General features: G+C 36.5%; 1 protein-coding gene across 1 annotated transcript in view; it reads right to left on the bottom strand.

Annotated features, from left to right (window-relative positions):
• EXOC2 (exocyst complex component 2) overlaps positions 1 to 18,675 on the bottom strand; it is a gene marked incomplete at its 5' end in the record, with an annotated part of 114,642 nt that overhangs the window by 76,294 nt on the left and 19,673 nt on the right. Inside the window, 5 exons of the mRNA XM_084260281.1 lie at positions 1,772 to 1,874; positions 2,384 to 2,465; positions 2,589 to 2,734; positions 6,626 to 6,706; positions 17,307 to 17,431. Coding sequence (XP_084116407.1) covers positions 1,772 to 1,874; positions 2,384 to 2,465; positions 2,589 to 2,734; positions 6,626 to 6,706; positions 17,307 to 17,431 — 537 coding nt within the window. The remainder of the gene's footprint in view (positions 1 to 1,771; positions 1,875 to 2,383; positions 2,466 to 2,588; positions 2,735 to 6,625; positions 6,707 to 17,306; positions 17,432 to 18,675) is intronic.

The raw sequence follows: 18,675 nt of genomic DNA, 5'->3' as shown, positions 1-18,675 counted from the left end.
TCTTGGAAAAAATAAATTTCCTTGTCCGTTAAGTGATAAGGTAAACTGTTTCTGAACTGTATAAAATAATTATCAGTGTAAATACTGTAGTATAATGAGGGGTAAATACTAATTGAAGCCTAATTATAAACATTGAATATCTGAGAGGGAAAGCCACAGTATTTCAGGTCTTGCTCAGACTTAGACATTGGAGACAAATAAAACAAACATATCAAGGAAGAAAAAACCCAACCCCCCCCTCATAAAAATAGCAGGTTTTATGCAAATAATTTTACAATTAGTATTTTGTTAGCTTCCTCTTAGCTGAAGTGCTCTGAAGAAAGCTTTCTTTACAGTCTGTCTCCAGAAAATGTACACTAGCTAACCAAATTAGCATATATAGAATATATTAGTGAAACTAATGCTGGGATTCTGTTAATTCATTAGAATTAATTTATTCCACATTTGTCCACTCCCTGCTCTCCATTATACTCTTCTACATGTGGAATACATTTGGTAGTTACATTAACACAGTCTACTTTAACATAGGCTGGGATATTTTTAGAGATTCAATACTTCAAGGTAAGGGGCCAGAGAAAAAAACTAAGAAAGAAAAAGCAAACAACCAAACTCCAGAATCAAACACATACACAACTCCGGCTCTTTCAAAGAATCCCTGGAAGAAGTCATAAGACTTGACTTAGATAAAGGGGCTGCTCTGTAAGGTTTTCAAGACTGACATAGAAAAGAACCAGTAGCGCTTTCTTCAGAGACACAAAATGCTTAACTACTCACCTTAAAACACAATTCCAATAAATAGGCAATATTTATACAGCACTCACATTGCTACATAAGTGTACACTGGTCATTGTCCTCAAACTAAGGTAAGGTAAAAGGGACCTAAGATACCAATACTGCCCTTCCTTCTGTGCGAATGGGCTTGGTGAACACACAAAACATCAAAGGCATCTCACAGGTGTCGGAATTTTACGAATGCTTCTTAAAAGATGTAAACCAAATGTGCTGTGTAAGATAACTAAAAAAAGTGCTGGGCATGTCAAGCCACACTAAAAGCCCTAGTAACATTCCAGGACTCAAAAGCTTTCTAGGGAAAGCCATCAAATGTTCTAGAGAATTCTAAGGTTTGGCTCCAAGAACTCTAAAGCACGTTAAGGTGTACCAGTAGATGGTCCAACCAACTGATGTTAGAATGACTACAATAGGCTCTGATATCAGCTTTGTGAATGATAGAAAACATAAGAATTCCAGTGAAAACTGGGGAACTAGTTCATGTTCATGAAATATAAAGGAATTACGGTATTTGGACTGAGTAATAAAAGAGCCAAAACAAAATCTAAATGACAGTCTGAGTTAAAACCTCCCTATTATATGACTTAGGGTGGTTTCATTTCATCACCACATTAAGCTGTGTAAAATACATTAATAGTAAATCTCTTAAGATCTCCAACCTGTGAGTGACCATTTCAGACGCAGTTTGCAATATCTTGGCTTAGAAGCAGCAACAGAATCTAAAAATGCCTTAAAAACTGAATTCGATCTCAATTATCCTTCATTAAATGATTCTTATTCAAGAACCGTTTTTCAATCATTCAATAAACAATCAAGAACCAAACCATTACTATTACTTATATTATCAGAAAACCTCAAAATGCTTTACTTAGAGCTATAAAATTAGTATTTAAACCAAAAATGCTCACTACCATATTTAGGAAACAAGTTTAAATACACATTAACACCACATGCCTAGAGAAGATACTAGTCAAATTATTACCTTATGTAACGTTTCTGATCATGCAACGTTGATGGTGTTTCAAGCAGCTTATCCAACAGGAGTTCTCTTAAAGCTTCAATTCTGGTTTCAACTTCAGCATAATCTAGCAGTAGGGAGAGAAAGTAAATTCAACGTGTGCCTTCAGCAGTGATACAAACTAAAAATTGTATTATTCTTCTAGGATACCAGACACTTCTGAGATAATGGAGAACTCAATATATTAACTCACTTTATAACAAGCAACACCTGAAAATTGCACGTGCAACAGTTCTATAAAAACAGAAAATTGGATTTTTAAGTCTTTCCAACAATGCGTCAGTGACAGATACCTAAAGTCACATTTTGATTACTATAAATTTTCTTCTGTCCAGTAATACCAAGCCTTAACAAATAAAGTTAGCTGTGATTTCACATTTTGCAGTATATTAAGTAACTCAGAAAACTTATCAGAAATATTGCTTACAGTGATTGGTTCCTATAAATCCATTTATATAGATTTTAATTAATAAAAATACCACATAAAGCTCTTTAGACTACTATGTGCTTTTTATATCCTTAAAGTTAAAAAAAAAAAAGGGGGGGGGGGGGGCAAATAACAGAACTCAATCTTACATTTTTTGAATACTTGAACCTCTGTCTTTCCAAACAGTGACTTGGCTTTTTCATAGTCATTAATAACCACATCATAATCACCCTATTAAAAGAAAATAAATAATTATTAAATAACAAAAAAGCCACACAATGAAAAGAAAAAAAAAAAAGAAAAAGGTAACAGACTAATTTCAGCAAACTGAAAAGTATTTTTAAAGGATTATACCTTCTGGATATTTCTTTCGATATTCAATGGAAGGTTAAAAAGAAATTTGAACCGCTGAAGAACATTAAGTGCATTTCTTGTTGAATCAGCTTTGTCCTTGCGACCCAGCACTTCTTGGAACAAGGTATCTGCTGTGTTACTGGCTCCTATTTTAAAAAGGGTAAAAATAAGAAAAAGTATAGTGACCAACCACTTCAAATAACATACAGATTTTCCTTCTTTTAATGAGTCATTCAAGGGGGGAGGGGGTTAGAGCAAATGAGTAATTATGGCTGAATTTTTATACTTTTTGTTCAACTGTAGCAATATTTTGCAACTGATGAAATTCTATTTCAAAGTGAACCACTTAGCATTTTAATGTGGTAAGATCCTCGTGCAATTAAAAATAATCACTCTGTCCTATTTCAGATGCTTAACTTTGCAGCAGATATTTTATAGTTTGCTTTGGCTCAAGATCTACATCTTACAACTAAATTATGCATCTCAGGATATGGGAAAAGCCATAGAAAGTTTTCTTTTTAGAAAAGCTTAATTTCATTATGTTAATTAACGCCATAGCTTTAAAAGTTATCACTGGGTTTTGCAAACATTTTTTTTTTCTTTTTTTTGTGCTTTCAAATCAAGTCTTTAAAACATTTGAGTCACTTAAAAGTACCAATGATTCAGTCAAAGACAGCAGCATGACTGAAAAAAGTATAACTAGCTGGTCACTGTAACAGAACGAATACAAGTTGTCTTCACATTGCATCAGAAGTCTTACTGGCTTCCCTGCAAACAGGATCAAGTCTTGGTCAACAGTTTCACACAATTAAGTTTGCATATTATCTGTGAATACTCTTCAGTAACTGTAGCCTTAAAACTTTTTCTATCCAAACAAAAAGCATTCTATTTCATAATAAGGGTAATTTCCTAACACATAACAACAGAATTCCATTTATAGCAAGGAGGATTTACACTGCGTGTGAACATTTGAATTTTTCAACTTGTGACTTATTTTTAATTAACCAAAAAAATGGAGCTGTTTTAGTCTTTTTGATCGTTGTGAGTAGAAGTTTCTACATTATCTGGTCTAGTGACTATACTTTAAGCAAAGATGAAAAAAAAAAAAATTACATCAGTCTCGCTGGGTGGCTTGCATGCCATTTTCTCTAGTCAACACTGTGGGTGGGCTGCTCATGTTAAAAGTAGTCTTTGTGAAATAATTGTTATATCTAAATAATGTTTAAACTCTGTTGAAATTTTGAAGCCTTGATGTAAAAAAAGTTTTGTCAGGATAGCTATTTCTACCGCATACTATTTAGCATAGAATACTTTAATCCATTAAGGAGAAATATACAATGAAAACAGCTAGCTGGACATTTAAGTAGAGACTACTGATGAAGTATGATTTTCCTCTTGAGGTTATAATAATAGATGCTTGTTTTGTAAATCCTCCTAGTAAGTAACATTTGTTTGGTTTGAATTCATATGTTTCTTGTCCATTCTTTTAACAGCCAAGAAGCAATGCACTATATCTGAGAAGTAAAGCTATAGCCACAAAACATGTTTTTTAAATTCAATAAAAACGTTTTGAAAATGCAATTGACAACTGCAGGAAGAACACAGTGATTTCCATCTTTATTTTAAAACTAAACGCCTTCATCTATTTTTGAATCAATTTGCTGTAGAATTCCTCAATACAAATAAACTATTTTGCTTTTTTCCCAATGAGCACTTTTTCTCTTTTCCATAGATGTTGAAATGTATCATATTACTTATTAGTGTCTTAATGCAATTCACTTCATGCAAATCACTTCATGGAAAATCCGTCTCTCTCTTTAGAATTTTAAAAAGTTCTAAAATTTATTTCCTTCCTCACATCTCCAAATCCTTTCTACATCAGCACTCTTTATCTCTTGATCATTGATGAACAACCTAAACCTAAAAATTAAAGCCTATGGATAAAGGTTCATATCCTTTGTTGACTAACTATGTTTTCAAAATAGAAATTAAGCTACTGCATGCCACTTTTTCTTCCCCCCCCCCCCCCCCCCCCCCCCCCTTAAAAACAAAACTCTGGTTATCCAACAAATGTCTTTCCTGGAGCCTGACAAAAACACTGCATAATGGAATTTGATTGACCTCCTTGAAGGTCATTAAAACACACTATATGTTTCTATAAATACATATTTAAGAGCTTGTTGAGCAATTAAATTTAGCAATTCAACATACACTTCAATCATTTATAATTTCACCCATAACACCAGAATACCCTTCTATAATCCAATGTCATTTCGATAGAATCATCTGGCACACTTAATCACTCGGATGCTGTGGAAAACATCTTTATTCTTAGGAGTTTGTAATCAAGCTCACAACATCAATTGTTTCTCAAAATATGCACCTAGAGTCCAGAAAATGCGAAATTCAACTAAAGATTTAAAGTCATTTTTTGAAAGCAGGCCCTGTTACTCATGGATTAAGGAAGCTTTCAATGGGCAGACAAGAAGCAAAGCTTTGATCCCAAACCACTTTGCATAATATTATTTACTCTTTTTAAATCCTTGTATTCCTACTTTCCTGCCTCCCACCCATCATGACTTGCAAAGTATCAGGAGGAAAAGCAGCCAATTCTTCTCACAGCAGAGCCAAACTTAATACCACTCTGAAGTGTCTGGCACAAGTTCCTCTGCAGATTCAGCCTGAAAAAGACAGTCTGCACACAGATTTCAGCCCCTTTTATCAAACCAAATTGCGATTATATATCATAGGTAGATGTGTCTCATAATAGTGCGTGTAGGAAAATGTCATAAGCCTAAATCGTAGGATTTTTTCCATTTAAAATCTGTCACAATGTTCTGTCAGAGGGAAAGTGCTCTCCAAGGAATCTGTGCTTGGTGCATGACATGGCAGAAATACAGAGTGCAGAGCATTAAGGATTGCACTGGGAAATATCAGCAAATGCTTTCTTTCCTACCCTGTATCAAAGAGTCTGCACATAAACACACACAATAGTCTTTACATAATGTGCATGAAGGTTTTTTACTTGGGGAGCGTAGGGGTGTGGGATGGTGGTGATGTTTGGTTTTGGTGGTTTTAGGTGAGGGTTTTTTTGCATTCCAGGCAAGAAGATGGGGGAACAACACTGTTCCAACTTCATCTTTATTGTGAGCATTCATGAATCTCTACTGAAAAGAGCTAGAGCTGTTCACAAACCCCCCTGCTTTCTTTGTGCTCCCCACAGAAACACACATACAGTCGCTGCTTTCTTCATACAAGAGAAGAAAAACAGTGAACTTCCATGTCACTTTCTTGATTTCATAAAACACACTCAGACTCTCCAACACTGAGTCAGCTATCCGCATGTCACTCCTGCTTATTGATACAGCACTAAGGGAAACATCCCTTCCTCTGTGAAAAAAATCACAATGAAACAAAGTAAAATTATCTTGGCAGAAGTCCCAGAATTAAAAAAAGTAACTTTTTTTGATCTGATGAAACACATACCGAACTGCAGTAAATTCAAGCCATCTCTCAATGCAGCCCTACAGCTAATACAGAGAAACAGAAAAGAAAGTACCGAGAGCTTCTCAAGGTTTCTAAGAGGTACACCAATTCCAAGTAGTCTAAATGGCAGCACATTAAGTGAAAAAGATTCTGTTCATAGGCCTTATTAGCACAAATGGTTTGCATTCGGTTTCTCCCTCTTTTGTTCAAAATTCTTACAATCCTGGAATTTAGCTCTGGTCGTCCTTCTACAGGTTCTGTCCACATAGCGGTTAAAATTGAGATGCCATCACAATTCATTTCAGGTGCTTTAGAAACCCTCTATTTTGACATTCATTCTCTTTGTCACCATGAACACCACTGAAAGTCATGGCAAAAGCGGCCACTTATTTCAAGAGGTGTCCTAACACAACCTAAAATCGCTACCAAACAGGAAAAGGCAAGAGAGCCTGTACTGTTTTCTACATTCTACCATATTCCTAGGAATACATTAAAGCTTGTTAGAAAGTCCAAAGTCCATAAATAGTTGCTGCTGGAAGGACAAAACTTACTGTTCAGTACATTCTCCAGTTTTTGCGTCATGGATCCTTCTACTTTTTCCGTTCCATCCGCTTCCAGTTTTTGATGGATTGCTGGAATAAAGTGTCTAGTTAAAATGCAGAACATTTTAATAGGTAGGAATATATTACATCAAAGTGACACTTTTAAACATTTTCAAAATTAAAAATAAAGTGTTATTTTTCTTCTTAGACACAAAAAAATACAAACATGCTTCATGGCAGCAGACTCTAGTGGAGGACAGGGCTTAGAGCCAGGCATCGCAGAATGTTAACTATTAGTTTGACAGACTTCCTGGATCTTCTTGAAAAAGACACTAATGCTCAAAGGGGAAAAAAAAGCATGGAGAGAATAATAACAATTAACTATTTTGCAGTACAAGTGTTAATTCAATTTAGTATTTTGAAAAGTAAGTATAATTTAAGCACAAAATACTTCTGCTTGTACAGAAGGTTTTGACACTGATCTCACCAAATAGGAATTACTAATAATTAAAGGGTAGAAAGAGTCATAGGGAATTTGCATGACCAAATCAAGTGATAGAACACTCCCCCCTCCAATTGCTTTCATCTGCAAAAAGGCACTTGCAACAAACTGCATTAACCATTATACAGAAGCATTGCAATGACTTTTGCTCAAAACAAAATTAAAACAGAGGGGAGCCTGTGTTTTTGGGATGGTTTTTTCTCCTGTCTTGAAATGCCAAAAGCCCCAATTCTTGTTGATGATATTACTAACGGGCGTGGAAATGTGTAGTATCAGCATTACTTTGTTGGTTCACGTTAACTTCTTTTTCAGGAAGGGAAACATTTACCAGTGTAGCTTGACTACACCATGGCACTGTGGAAATAGGAACAGCAAACGGTGTGTAGATGCTCCTTTTTCTACTTCCCCTCTATCACACAGCCTTCCTCTCCTTCCTCATCTTTGGTCAGTACAACCAGCACACGTAGGTGAGGTTCATTGCCCCCTCCTCCCCCCGCCCTGGCTTTTTTTTATAACATTCTTGCATATCTGCATATAGCATATATAAAGATACAAAGTAAGTATTTTAAAAGATTATTTTCCTTTCAAATCTGCTCTATCAAATAGGAATCACGTTTCTGTTGCTTCAGATAAAATGAAAGCTTCTAAAAAGCCTCCTACTGCTTCCTGCTGGTTCTGAGTGGAATGATGTGAAACTAAGCTATCCTTGAAAACAGTGATGCTCCATTCTTTGAAGAAAGCACATAAAAATATATATTTTAGTTCAAAACACAAATACAGTTTTGAACAGTTGCCCCAGCTCGCCTTGCTCTGTTTTGCAGGGCAGAACCACCAGAGTCCTTCAATGGGATTCTTTTCAGATGCAACACTACTAAAAGCCCTACTCCATGAGTATACCTGGTGCACTCCAGGAGACCAGCATTTCAAATCCCGGGTGATAACCAAACCAGTCTAAACTACCACCCTTAACTGCACAGAATGTGCACACAGAGGTGCCATCCCCACTTGCCTGTGCTATGTAAACACAAATCAAGAATGGACAGAAAGTACTATTAATAAGGCAGCCCTGTGGCCTCAGTCCTGCCGTAGGCAGTGAGAGAGGGTGGCTGCTCTGAAACAGGATGGCCCTCAGTAAGCCTCCAGCCTCCTTCAAAAGGAGGAATCTTCATTTGGTGGGAGGTGGTGTGCGTGGCCAGGAGGGGGCGTCTGAGATTTGTGTAATTTCACCTTCCCCCCTCCCCCAAACATCTAAATTTGACCCTTGGATCCTGTGGTCCTACACAAAGAATTTCAGGAAGCCTTGCTTTCTTGAAAATACAAAAGCACCTCTCTATTTTTGTTATTAAGGTCACTGGGGGGGGGGGAGAGAATAGCCTCATTTAGGACACCATATTTTTTATTAAGACAATCAACACTTAAATTAACTAAAACTAACAGATTCTTGAATATCTTAAGGAACAGAGGTCTGTCTTAAAAAAAGACATATTATTAACTGTAACACATACTTTCTATATGATGTCAATACAACTTACCTAAAGGAATACTTCTATAATTTTATAACAAAACCATTAAAAGCTCTATTGATGGTGTTCCATTTACATACATCAGTTCCGGTCCTGAGCGACCAATTACTGTATCATAATTAATGTTACGTACTGAGGAAATTTCATCAGAAAGCAACCACAACAAAAACATGTATTGTAAAAACAAATGTTGCCAGTGCTATTAGAAACAGCAAAGTGTACTGATTTGAATTTAAATTTTTTGATGTCATTCTATGAAGCATTTTTTAAGAGACAGTTTCTACATGGACATGGATAAAAAGTTAAATATTACCTCAAATATTTTTAAAATTTAGTATTTTTTCAACCATTAGTTACCTAGTTAATTTGTCAGCAACTGATGCTATAAATGTACTCATGAAGGGGATGTGCTCAAGAATTTCCCAAACTGTACTGTAACATCTAAACCTCTATCAGAGCACCTCCTGTTACCAATATATGTAAAACATGATGAAGACTTCCTTTAATGTACAGAACGAGAAGTATTGAAAGAGCACGATTTACCATTCAAGCGCCCACAAAGAAGTCACATCATGAACCGCAGTTTCTTATTCTGAAGGCAGCAATTTACAAATCTTTAATGAGTTCCTGAAAGTTTGTAACACATTATAGAATAACACATTATAGAATCACAGAATGGTTTGGGTTGGAAGAGACCTTAAAGACCATTCAGCTCCAACCCCCCTGCCAGGTGCAAGGACACCCTCCACTAGACCAGGAGCAGGTTGCCCAAAACCCTGTCAGATCTGGCCTTGAATGTTGCCTGGGAGAGGGCAGCCACAGCTTGTGCCAGAGCCTCACTACTACCCAATCTACATCTACGGTCCAAAAGCATAAGGCTATTACCTCTTATCTTATCACTACATACCATTGTCAACAGTTTCTCACTAGCTTTCTTCTCTGAAGCAGCTGTCTTTCATCTCCCTTAGATAAAAATATTCAGTAACAATACTATTCCCTCCTCTTCCTTTTAGAGGACAGAAGATAGCAATTTTCACGCTGGTAGCATTTAAAGTTCACACCTTCAGATAAAGTTTTTGAGATACTTCGTCTGAAAGTAATAGCAAACCCAGGAAAGATGATACCATAAAGTCAATTCATAGGCATGTTCAGACAGAGAAAAAGATGCCAATGAGGAAAAAAAAAAAACCCAACCCTGAAAAGAAATCACCATATTAAGTTCCAGAAAGGTGGAAAGTACCGTGGAGTACAGATAAAGGCATATTAAACATATGTAACAGGTAGCATAAAACAGGAAGAATTTTTGGACCACTGTCTGAAATAAGGTATTTTAGGACATACTAAAAGAAGTATAGACCTACGTACATTACTTTGTATACACACAAGAGGATTTGCTGTATTTCCTACTACATGTTTAACATGCTACTTCGTATACTGAAACTATTTTTATACCTTGCATTCATACTTAGTAGAAGTGTGTTCATACGGGCATCAAAGTTGGGTTATAAGAAAAAAAAAGAAAAAAGGGTTTAAGCTTTCATAACTAAAAATGTTATGAAAAACACTTTATCATAAAGCTTAAGCTTACTTTGATGCATCAACTGATAAATAAGCCACAGTGCAGGCCTTGTAGTAAAATAAACTACAATTAATTTATTGCTGCTTGTGTTGAAAAAAAAAATCTACTCAATCTAAGGAAGAATATGTTGGGGTTTTTTATTTGGCAGCTGTAAATCTAAAATTAAGTCACCCTTGCCAGGATCATGCAGGTTTTGACTTGCAAATTTCATTCTTGATTTACTCATTAGACATTTTTAAAGCACATTTTAAGACAGGCACCAAGAGTGGTATCTTCAAAGCTTCCTCAGTCTAACAGCTCAAAGCAGCACAGATGCAAGTTTTGACCATTTTCTGATTAAAAGATGGTTAGAAATACATTTGGTAGACCTGAAAATCTTACCCAATTCCACAAAAATCTGGTTAAAGAAAAAAGAAAAAAAGTACCTGAAATGAAACAAACACTTTTAGTCAGATGCAGAAAGTAAAAGGGGAAAAAGTGATTTAAAAAAAAAAAAAGAGAGAGGAAAGACTGACCTAAAGTACTTCTGAAGTTCTGATGTGTTAACTATAAAGAATTTGGCACCAAAGCACAGTAACAGAGGGATGAAGAACACATGCTAACATGCTGCCAGGATTCAGGATAATGCATGAACAAAAAGGCCTTTTCTTCCTTTTATTGAAGAAGTAATGATTTTCTGTAACTTAAGAAAACCTACAAAGGTTATTGATGAGGACAGCACTCCTATGTGGGGTAAAAACCTCTTCTGAACAGACTCAACTGGAGCTCATAGCAGAGCAATCCATAAAGACAGCATTTCATGAACAGAGCTGGTAATATATCACACTATGAAAACCTCAAATACCTAGAATGTGTTACTATGGCCAACAGGCCATACTGCTAAGCTGTTTGAATTTGGTTTGTTTGGGTTTTTTTTGTTGTTCATTTCTTGGGATTTTTGGTTTCTTTTAAACTTTGGTTTGGTTTTATTCCCCTGAGATTTCTAGGTATTTTTGCAAATTGCTTTACAAACCTGGCTTTACTTTGGTAAATATTGTTAAAAGAAGAAAAAAATTAAAGACATAGATATTGTTTTGCCTTTAATTGCCTTTTTATGTTCTGTTTCTCTAACATTTACTTCTTCAAGCTTGCTTACCAAACACGTGGAGTAACTGACAGATTTAAAATGCTACAAGAAAAAATATTCAAGCACAGTTCTAGAAGCAGAGTTTTTATGGAAATAGGAGACCAAAAATTGTTGTCTTAACAGCATTTTAAGGCTTGTTCTCACACAGGTTTATATGTAAGCAAGTATGCCATTTCTAGGCAAATATCTCAGAAACAGACAGGAAAAAGATGAGTTTCTGCTTACAGATCCGCTAAAAATTTCAGGCTTAGACTCAGGCCTTTGCCAGGATACGTCACAACTTTACTAACCTTTTGGATCTATGAAAGCTAATAGTGGAAATAAAAGCAGCTTTTAAGCATTACATATATGTTTAGAGTGGTATTGAAATCAAAGTGGAATAATGTAACATGAAATTAAGCTGGTTTTATGGCTTGTGGGTCAAGTCTGACTCAAATTTAGTCACAGGATTTTTTGTACACTTGCAATCAACTGGAGCATTAGCTATTTGAAAGCTACAACTGCAAAACTAATCTTCCTTTTTAATGCTTTACTATTTTTCAAATGAAAAAAATATTACTTACTTGAAAAACACAAATTCCTAAAACATGACAGCCATGTTGCAGGTAAAAGCTGCCATGACTTCATCCATTTGGCAAAATTCTGTAGGTAATTAGGTTACATCTCTAAAAAATGACTGATTGAAAAAGAAGCTATATGAGCAGTGAGCGTAAAACCAGCTACAGGCTTGCACACAGAAATTCCACTATAGACTGAGACCACACCAGCTATTTTACACTTTCAAATCAGATCACTTCTTGCTTGGGACACTTAAAAAAACACCCCTACACAATGCTATACTAGAACCTGCATGAAGGGAAAGTTTGAGCCTTTTCTCATCAAAACCACATAACTTTGGCTTTTTTTTAGAGTTATATTAGGAGAATAATTGATTTGCTACCAACAGTGACCTTGCACATTGCGTGAAAAGAAAGAATCCACCTGAAACTAAACTACCTACTACTCCTTAAGTATTTTACTGGCACTTCTCCATCAGGCCATCTCTCAGCACATATTGCTCACTGCAATGCCTCCCCCCCTCCATCTTGCACTGCAAGATGAGAACGCGACTCCATCAGCTATTGCTTCATAACTACTTGGAGGCATCTCCTCAACTGAAACTAGCATCTATCTACTGCAGGGCACATATATGCATGCAAAGTGATACTCTGAAGTTACTATGTTAGATACATGTCCAATACATACAGCATCTTAGGTGAACCTCACCAGCTTGTTTCCACGGCCCTGTTCTTTCTTAAACTCTTGTAATTACCGTACTGAAAATTATTACCTATTATACCATGCTGTTTTTACTGTGTAAAGACTGTATTCTAGCGCTTGAAGTGGGATGAGGAAGACAACTTTAATCGTACAATCACCTGGGTTGGAAGAGACACTTTAGATCGAGTCCAACCACAGCCTAACCCTGACTAGTCCACCTCTAGATCATGTCCTTACGGACTTCATCTATACACCTTCTAAATACCACCAGGGATGGTGACTCCACCACCTCCCTGGGCAGTCCGTTCCAATGTTTGACAACCCATTCAGTAAAGAAATTCTTCCTGATATCTAATGTATGCTTAGGCATACTCAATCGGTCTGCAATCAGGCCATCCTGGAGCCGTGCAGACCAGCCCCTCCCTATTCAGCCCCCTTTTATGTGAAGCATGATGTCACATGGTGTGGAAACACCCTGGGCCAGCTCAGCTCACCTGTGCTGGCTCCCTGGGGAAGTCAACTCTGGCCTAGCTGGAACCAAGACAACGTCATACTTGCATGGCTCTGCATAATTGAGCAGCTCAAGTGGTCATTTCTCTACTTTTTTCCTTTCATTTAAATAAACAGAAATTCTGCAGGCTTAGGCTCCTTGTAAAAAGCCCTTCTGTGAAAGTATATTCAAATTAATTAACTTCCAAAGACTTCTGTGCTGGAGATGACTTGTTTATGAGAATAAAACAAGACGCCCTTTTGGGAATGCTACTTTCTAGATTGCAATTAGAATTATGGGAAACAAATCAGCTGAACTCCCCAACTTTGACAAGCAGGTCAAGTTGAGGTGAGCCCAGTTCCCCTCAGCTCAGTTTACAGCTCCTTTCAGCTGACGAAACAAACTTCCTGTTGAACATCATCTCTGCAGCAAAGTCACTGTCAAACTGTCAGCCAAGAAAACGGGCAGAGAGACATGAGGATCTGATAAGGCAGCTCTGTTTTTCAAGAAATTAAACCAAACAAGCAAGGGTTCTGGCCTATTTGACCTTCTATTTTCTCAATAAACAGTTTCTAAATCACAGAACACAATAAATATATCAGGGTAGCTTCTTAAAGTTTTCATTGCTTACTTGTGAAAATATTAATACTCATTTAAATGTGTAATAGAGCCTGATAGCACACTTAAGATCAGACTGATCTTACTGATCCTAGCTAATGAAAAAAGCTGCAGTATAATCAGTAATTCAGAGTTTCCCCAGATCAAATTCATTTATTTGAAACAAACATTGTTAAAAGTATATGAGGTGAAAAAATAACCAGGTATACATAAGCGTGCAAACATGAAGCACACAGTAAAGCAAGTGTTACACCTCTTAAACCAATCCTCCTACAAAAACTAACATATTGTACCAATTTAGGGAGACCTAGGAGAAATAACTGTACACAGATAGCTCCTCTTGGCCACGGTGCAGGCCTACAGTTTATACAGCACAGGGGTTGGAAGCTGTGTTCTATGATATTTGGAGGGGGAAAATGCAAGCTTACATTTCTGTGGATGGGCAAAAACTTATCTTCAGAAAATGCATTAGATTTCTAAAATCTTCCCACAGAAAGTTAATAAAACAAAATCACAACTCAAAACTCAGGACATTTAAATCACATTGGAAGACAGTATTTAAGAACTATTTCCCTTTGAGTCACTTCTCATCTGTGATAGCTGTATGCTCATCAGCATCAAATAATGAAAGTTTGCAGAAGTGAGGCTATGTCCTTAAGAGTTTGTGCTGAAACTATCTTCCAGCTTTCAGATGTAAACTATGCTTTGTGCAGCTTTGTTTACATGTATACAAATTCTAGTTGCACCTTTTGAAAGGAGAAAAAACCCCACAAATTCACCCTTACATTTGTAATGGCAAGAAAAGTGCCATTATATCACCTTGCACAAGCACTGAACAGCTAGAGTATCATTGTATTTTTAATTTAATGTTCTTTTGTTTAGAAGTTTGAATGTCATAATTACATGCCTGAGAATTAATGGGGGGGCAGTTGGCTTGGTTTTTCTATTGTTGTTTGTGTTGGGGTCTTTTTTGGGGGGGTGTTAAGTTCTGCAGCTGAGCTGTTTATCTAGAACAATTCTAATAATGCTTACACGTAATTTTTGCCATCTTTCCTTTGAGAAAACTGCAGTAATCAAATGTTCTGGAGAAAAGCTTTGACATCTGGCAGGAGAGCTGGATGGTGTGAAAGATAACCTTTTTCTTGCTGCTTCTGGAAGCTTCTCCATATCCAACTTAGCTGTTGATTGTACCTAACACAAGTCTTTTAAACTCCCTCAAAAACATTCTGCATAAGGGGGAAGAAAGGGCAAATAAGCAGTTCTGCATTACAGAGCTGAAATTCCTATGTAAGAAGGTGGGGGTTTTATTGAAAAGTCTCAAAAGCACTTCTGTGTGTGCATTTAATAGGAAATTTCAATAGAGAAAAGCATATTAAAATGGTACAGAAGGCAGCTGTGACCTGCGCGGCATCCTCATTAGGAATTTGGTTTCATAATTGAGAAAATAAATACTGTATTGATAAACTCCTTGAACTCCAGTGTAACAGCTTTGAATTTATATGAGATTAAGACTTCAAGTCTCTAATTTTCGTTTATAACGGCATCAAGGCCATTCTTTCTTAGTACAATTTTTAATTCACTGTTTATAACACCACAAGCTACAAGTTTCCTTCCTTTTGAGCACTTAAGGGACATCACTGGAAAGAAAACAAAACCAAGCCATTTTAGTTACAGATGAAAAGTGGCACCATGAACCACATGAGTCATCTGAAGTTTTCAGTTCATATTTTACCTGAAGAGCTGTATTGATAAACTCTAATTTTAGGTAAAATAACACTCTCATAAGAGATGCAAAACAATACGTCAGTTATTAGAATTTTCATTTCAATCAAGAACATAGTATTCAGTGAAATAAGTGCCTTCCCCATTATTATTTTTTGTATTCTTTCCAGCTTCCTAACCTCTCCATTTATCAGCAAATGAGTCTCCAAAAGCAAGAAGCCTACACAGAGGAGAGAAGAATCACTCAGCTGTGTTCAGTGATTCTACAACCTCACAACATTTATGGTCCGTGTTAGCTTTCTGTAAATCCTACTAGGTCTTTGCTGGTCCAAAAAATTATCTTACATGATAACACATATGTCCTCCAGCACTACTGCTTATCCATGGCAGTACCTGTGTGGAAACACAACTCTGAAGCTTTTAAAGTATTTGATACTGTATATGCAAAGCCGCTTTGATTGTGAAAAACAAGTAACATTCCAGTATTTGTTCAGGATTACTTAAGCGTTTGAATTATTTAAGAATAAACCCAGGATTTCAATATTTTCAAGATATTAAAGACTTACAAGGAAATAGTCTATTTATGATTTTTCCATGTATTTAATAAAAACTCAGCTTGAAAAGAGCTAAAGAATGCCAAATACTGATTCTTTTTAGTGTCTTTTCCTGGGAATACCACCACATTCTTTACCATTTCCACTAAATCCTTTAATACTTCTTTTCTGTTATTGAACATATCTAGATTTTGGCCAAGGTTTTCCAAAATTCGTCAGCAATACGTCAGTTCTGGGTGGTAATAAAGCTGTTTAGGAGTTAAGATTCTTCACAGGAAGAATCTTCAGCTGCCTGAAGAGGAGGTCTTCCCTACCAAAAGCATGTACATCCATACTTTTGGAAAAAGTTCTCTTAAAAATTACCAAATTCAGCATGTAGCCAAAACTTATCAACCACTTCTGAAAATGTGTCATCAGAAGGGCAGGTCACTGGTTAATCTGGCAGGGGTAGGAATATGGGTGGACCACCAAGTGAGACAGCACTATCTTCCCTTGCCCCTCCGCCCCTGACACATGGAAGTGGCTATCAGACTGCAAGAGGCCTGCAAGTGGGTCAAGAGAAAACCAGTACCTCTCCAAAGCAGTGTTACTAAAGCCTACAGAAGTGCTGGCATGGCTGAGGCTATGAGCAGACAGATGTTTTCTTACTCTGTGGTAACCATAAGACAGGATCACTGATCTGGAGCAACAAAGATGCAATGTACAACAGCTACTGAGAAGAGCATAGCAGTAAGGTCAAAGCTATTTGGGATAGCCCAGCACCAGCACTTTCTTATCCAGCACAGTCTCTAAGTAGTCAGGACTAGAGTAGCCTTCAGCGAGCTTTTACCTGAGAGACATTTTAGGCTTGAAGTGTATGTACATGTACACATACTTAAAGCATAAAACACTTTTATATATATTTTATATATACATAAAAATATACATAAAAATGGCAGACAACTAAAGTAATCTCACTAGTAAATCATGTTTTTCCTGTGGAAATTGTCTGACTATGGGATAAAGCATCAGAGACACAGTTGCTACAGTTTGCAAGTCCTCTGAATATAAGCTCCAGTTCAACATTTCCTCTCTACTTTGGGATCTGTGATCTAAGCAGTTTCAACAAATGCCTGATACATTTGGTGATAGCTTTTGCTGCTTGGTGGAGAGCTTTTGGTCCCAGCTTGTGACCAACACAATACAGATTCTGGACTCATTAACACTTTTAAAAGAGACTGCAAAGAAAAAAAATGTTTATAGTATTAAATTCAACCATAAATTCAGATATTGTATTTTCTTTTATACTGTTTTTAGTAAGTATGAAGCATCCTTACCTGACAAAGCATCTTGTGCTTCAAAAAATGTGCTGAGACCTCCTTTCACGTAAGCTAGGCTCCCCTCGTTTTTCTTATTAGCTTGTTTCTTCAAGTTCACAACCGCTGTTTTGAGCTGGTCAAAACTGAAAAAAACCAAGAAAACTCCCATGACATTCAGACAATGGAGTAAGGTCACTTGATGAATAAACAGAACTATTTGGAAAATACAGCCAGACACTTTTGCAACACCTATTAAGACAGAGTAACTGCCAACAAGTGTACATCTCAAAATGGATGATTCACTTTTAGTCCAAAACATTTTTGCCTTTTAGTTTTAATCCTAAATGCAGGGCTCCTATCACTTGTGTTGGAATAGACTTCTTTATAATACAAATCAAGAAATTTCTTCTAAACACAGAATACTGCTCTTAGCTAACTGCCTGTACTACATTAAATAGGCGACAGTGCAATTCCCTACACTTAGTACATGAGATTAACTACCGGGAAATTAGAAGTCTCTTTAATAATGTTATTTGTTTAACTCTGCAGCTTAGTTCACTATGCCTTTTTGCTTTCAGTTTCTGAATTCTTTCCCTAGTTTCATGTTGGTTTGGTTCAGAATTGAACACAACATTAGAACAAAAAAGAAACAAAACAGAAATCTGTTCAGCTTTTCTGAAAGTATGTTTTTTATGTAGTCCACTGAATTGCTTTTGAAAGGTGCTTCATAGAGTAATGTTAACTACTAACCTTGTTCTTTTTATGGTAGATTTCTTTTTATCTTAGTTTCCTGGTATTTCTAAGATTACCATCAGTTAACATTTGATTTCCAATTTTTATTTTTTACAAGTGGTTGCAGTTACTTTAGAAGTGCTATGGTGCAACTAATTCTTCATCACCTGCAGTAGTTATGCTACTAGATTCATTATAAAAACACTATCACAAACAAGCTCAGAAATACAAATATAAAATGCTATTTTCATCCTTAAAGGCCAAACTCATCTTCCTAATACAAAAGAATCACAGGAGAAACTGCTCTGTACTTCAGAGAGTGGAGGGAAACAATGAGGTAAGGAAATAAAGACATAAGATAATTCCCCCAGTAGCTTTTGTCCATTTTAAACAGTGATAAAGACATTAAGAGGACAAACCCAGCAGCAAGAAGGCTATCACCACTTGCAGGAGACAAAAACCACTTCTGTACCTATAGGTATTTTCCTTTTTAGACTGATGATGTCACAACATTTTGCTTTATTTCCTGTTTCTATCTGCTGGTCAGAAACCACATTAGACAGTAACTGGATTGCTCTGCTTGGCAGCATGAGAAGCACTTACCAGCAGCGTTTCCAAACTTACAAAAATCCGTACAGTTCTCTGAAGTGCTGCT

This window comes from Gallinula chloropus (assembly GCF_964237585.1).
Source record: "Gallinula chloropus genome assembly, chromosome: 2".
NCBI classification, from domain to species: Eukaryota; Metazoa; Chordata; class Aves; order Gruiformes; family Rallidae; genus Gallinula; species Gallinula chloropus.
This window is presented reverse-complemented; position numbering and strand designations above follow the sequence as displayed.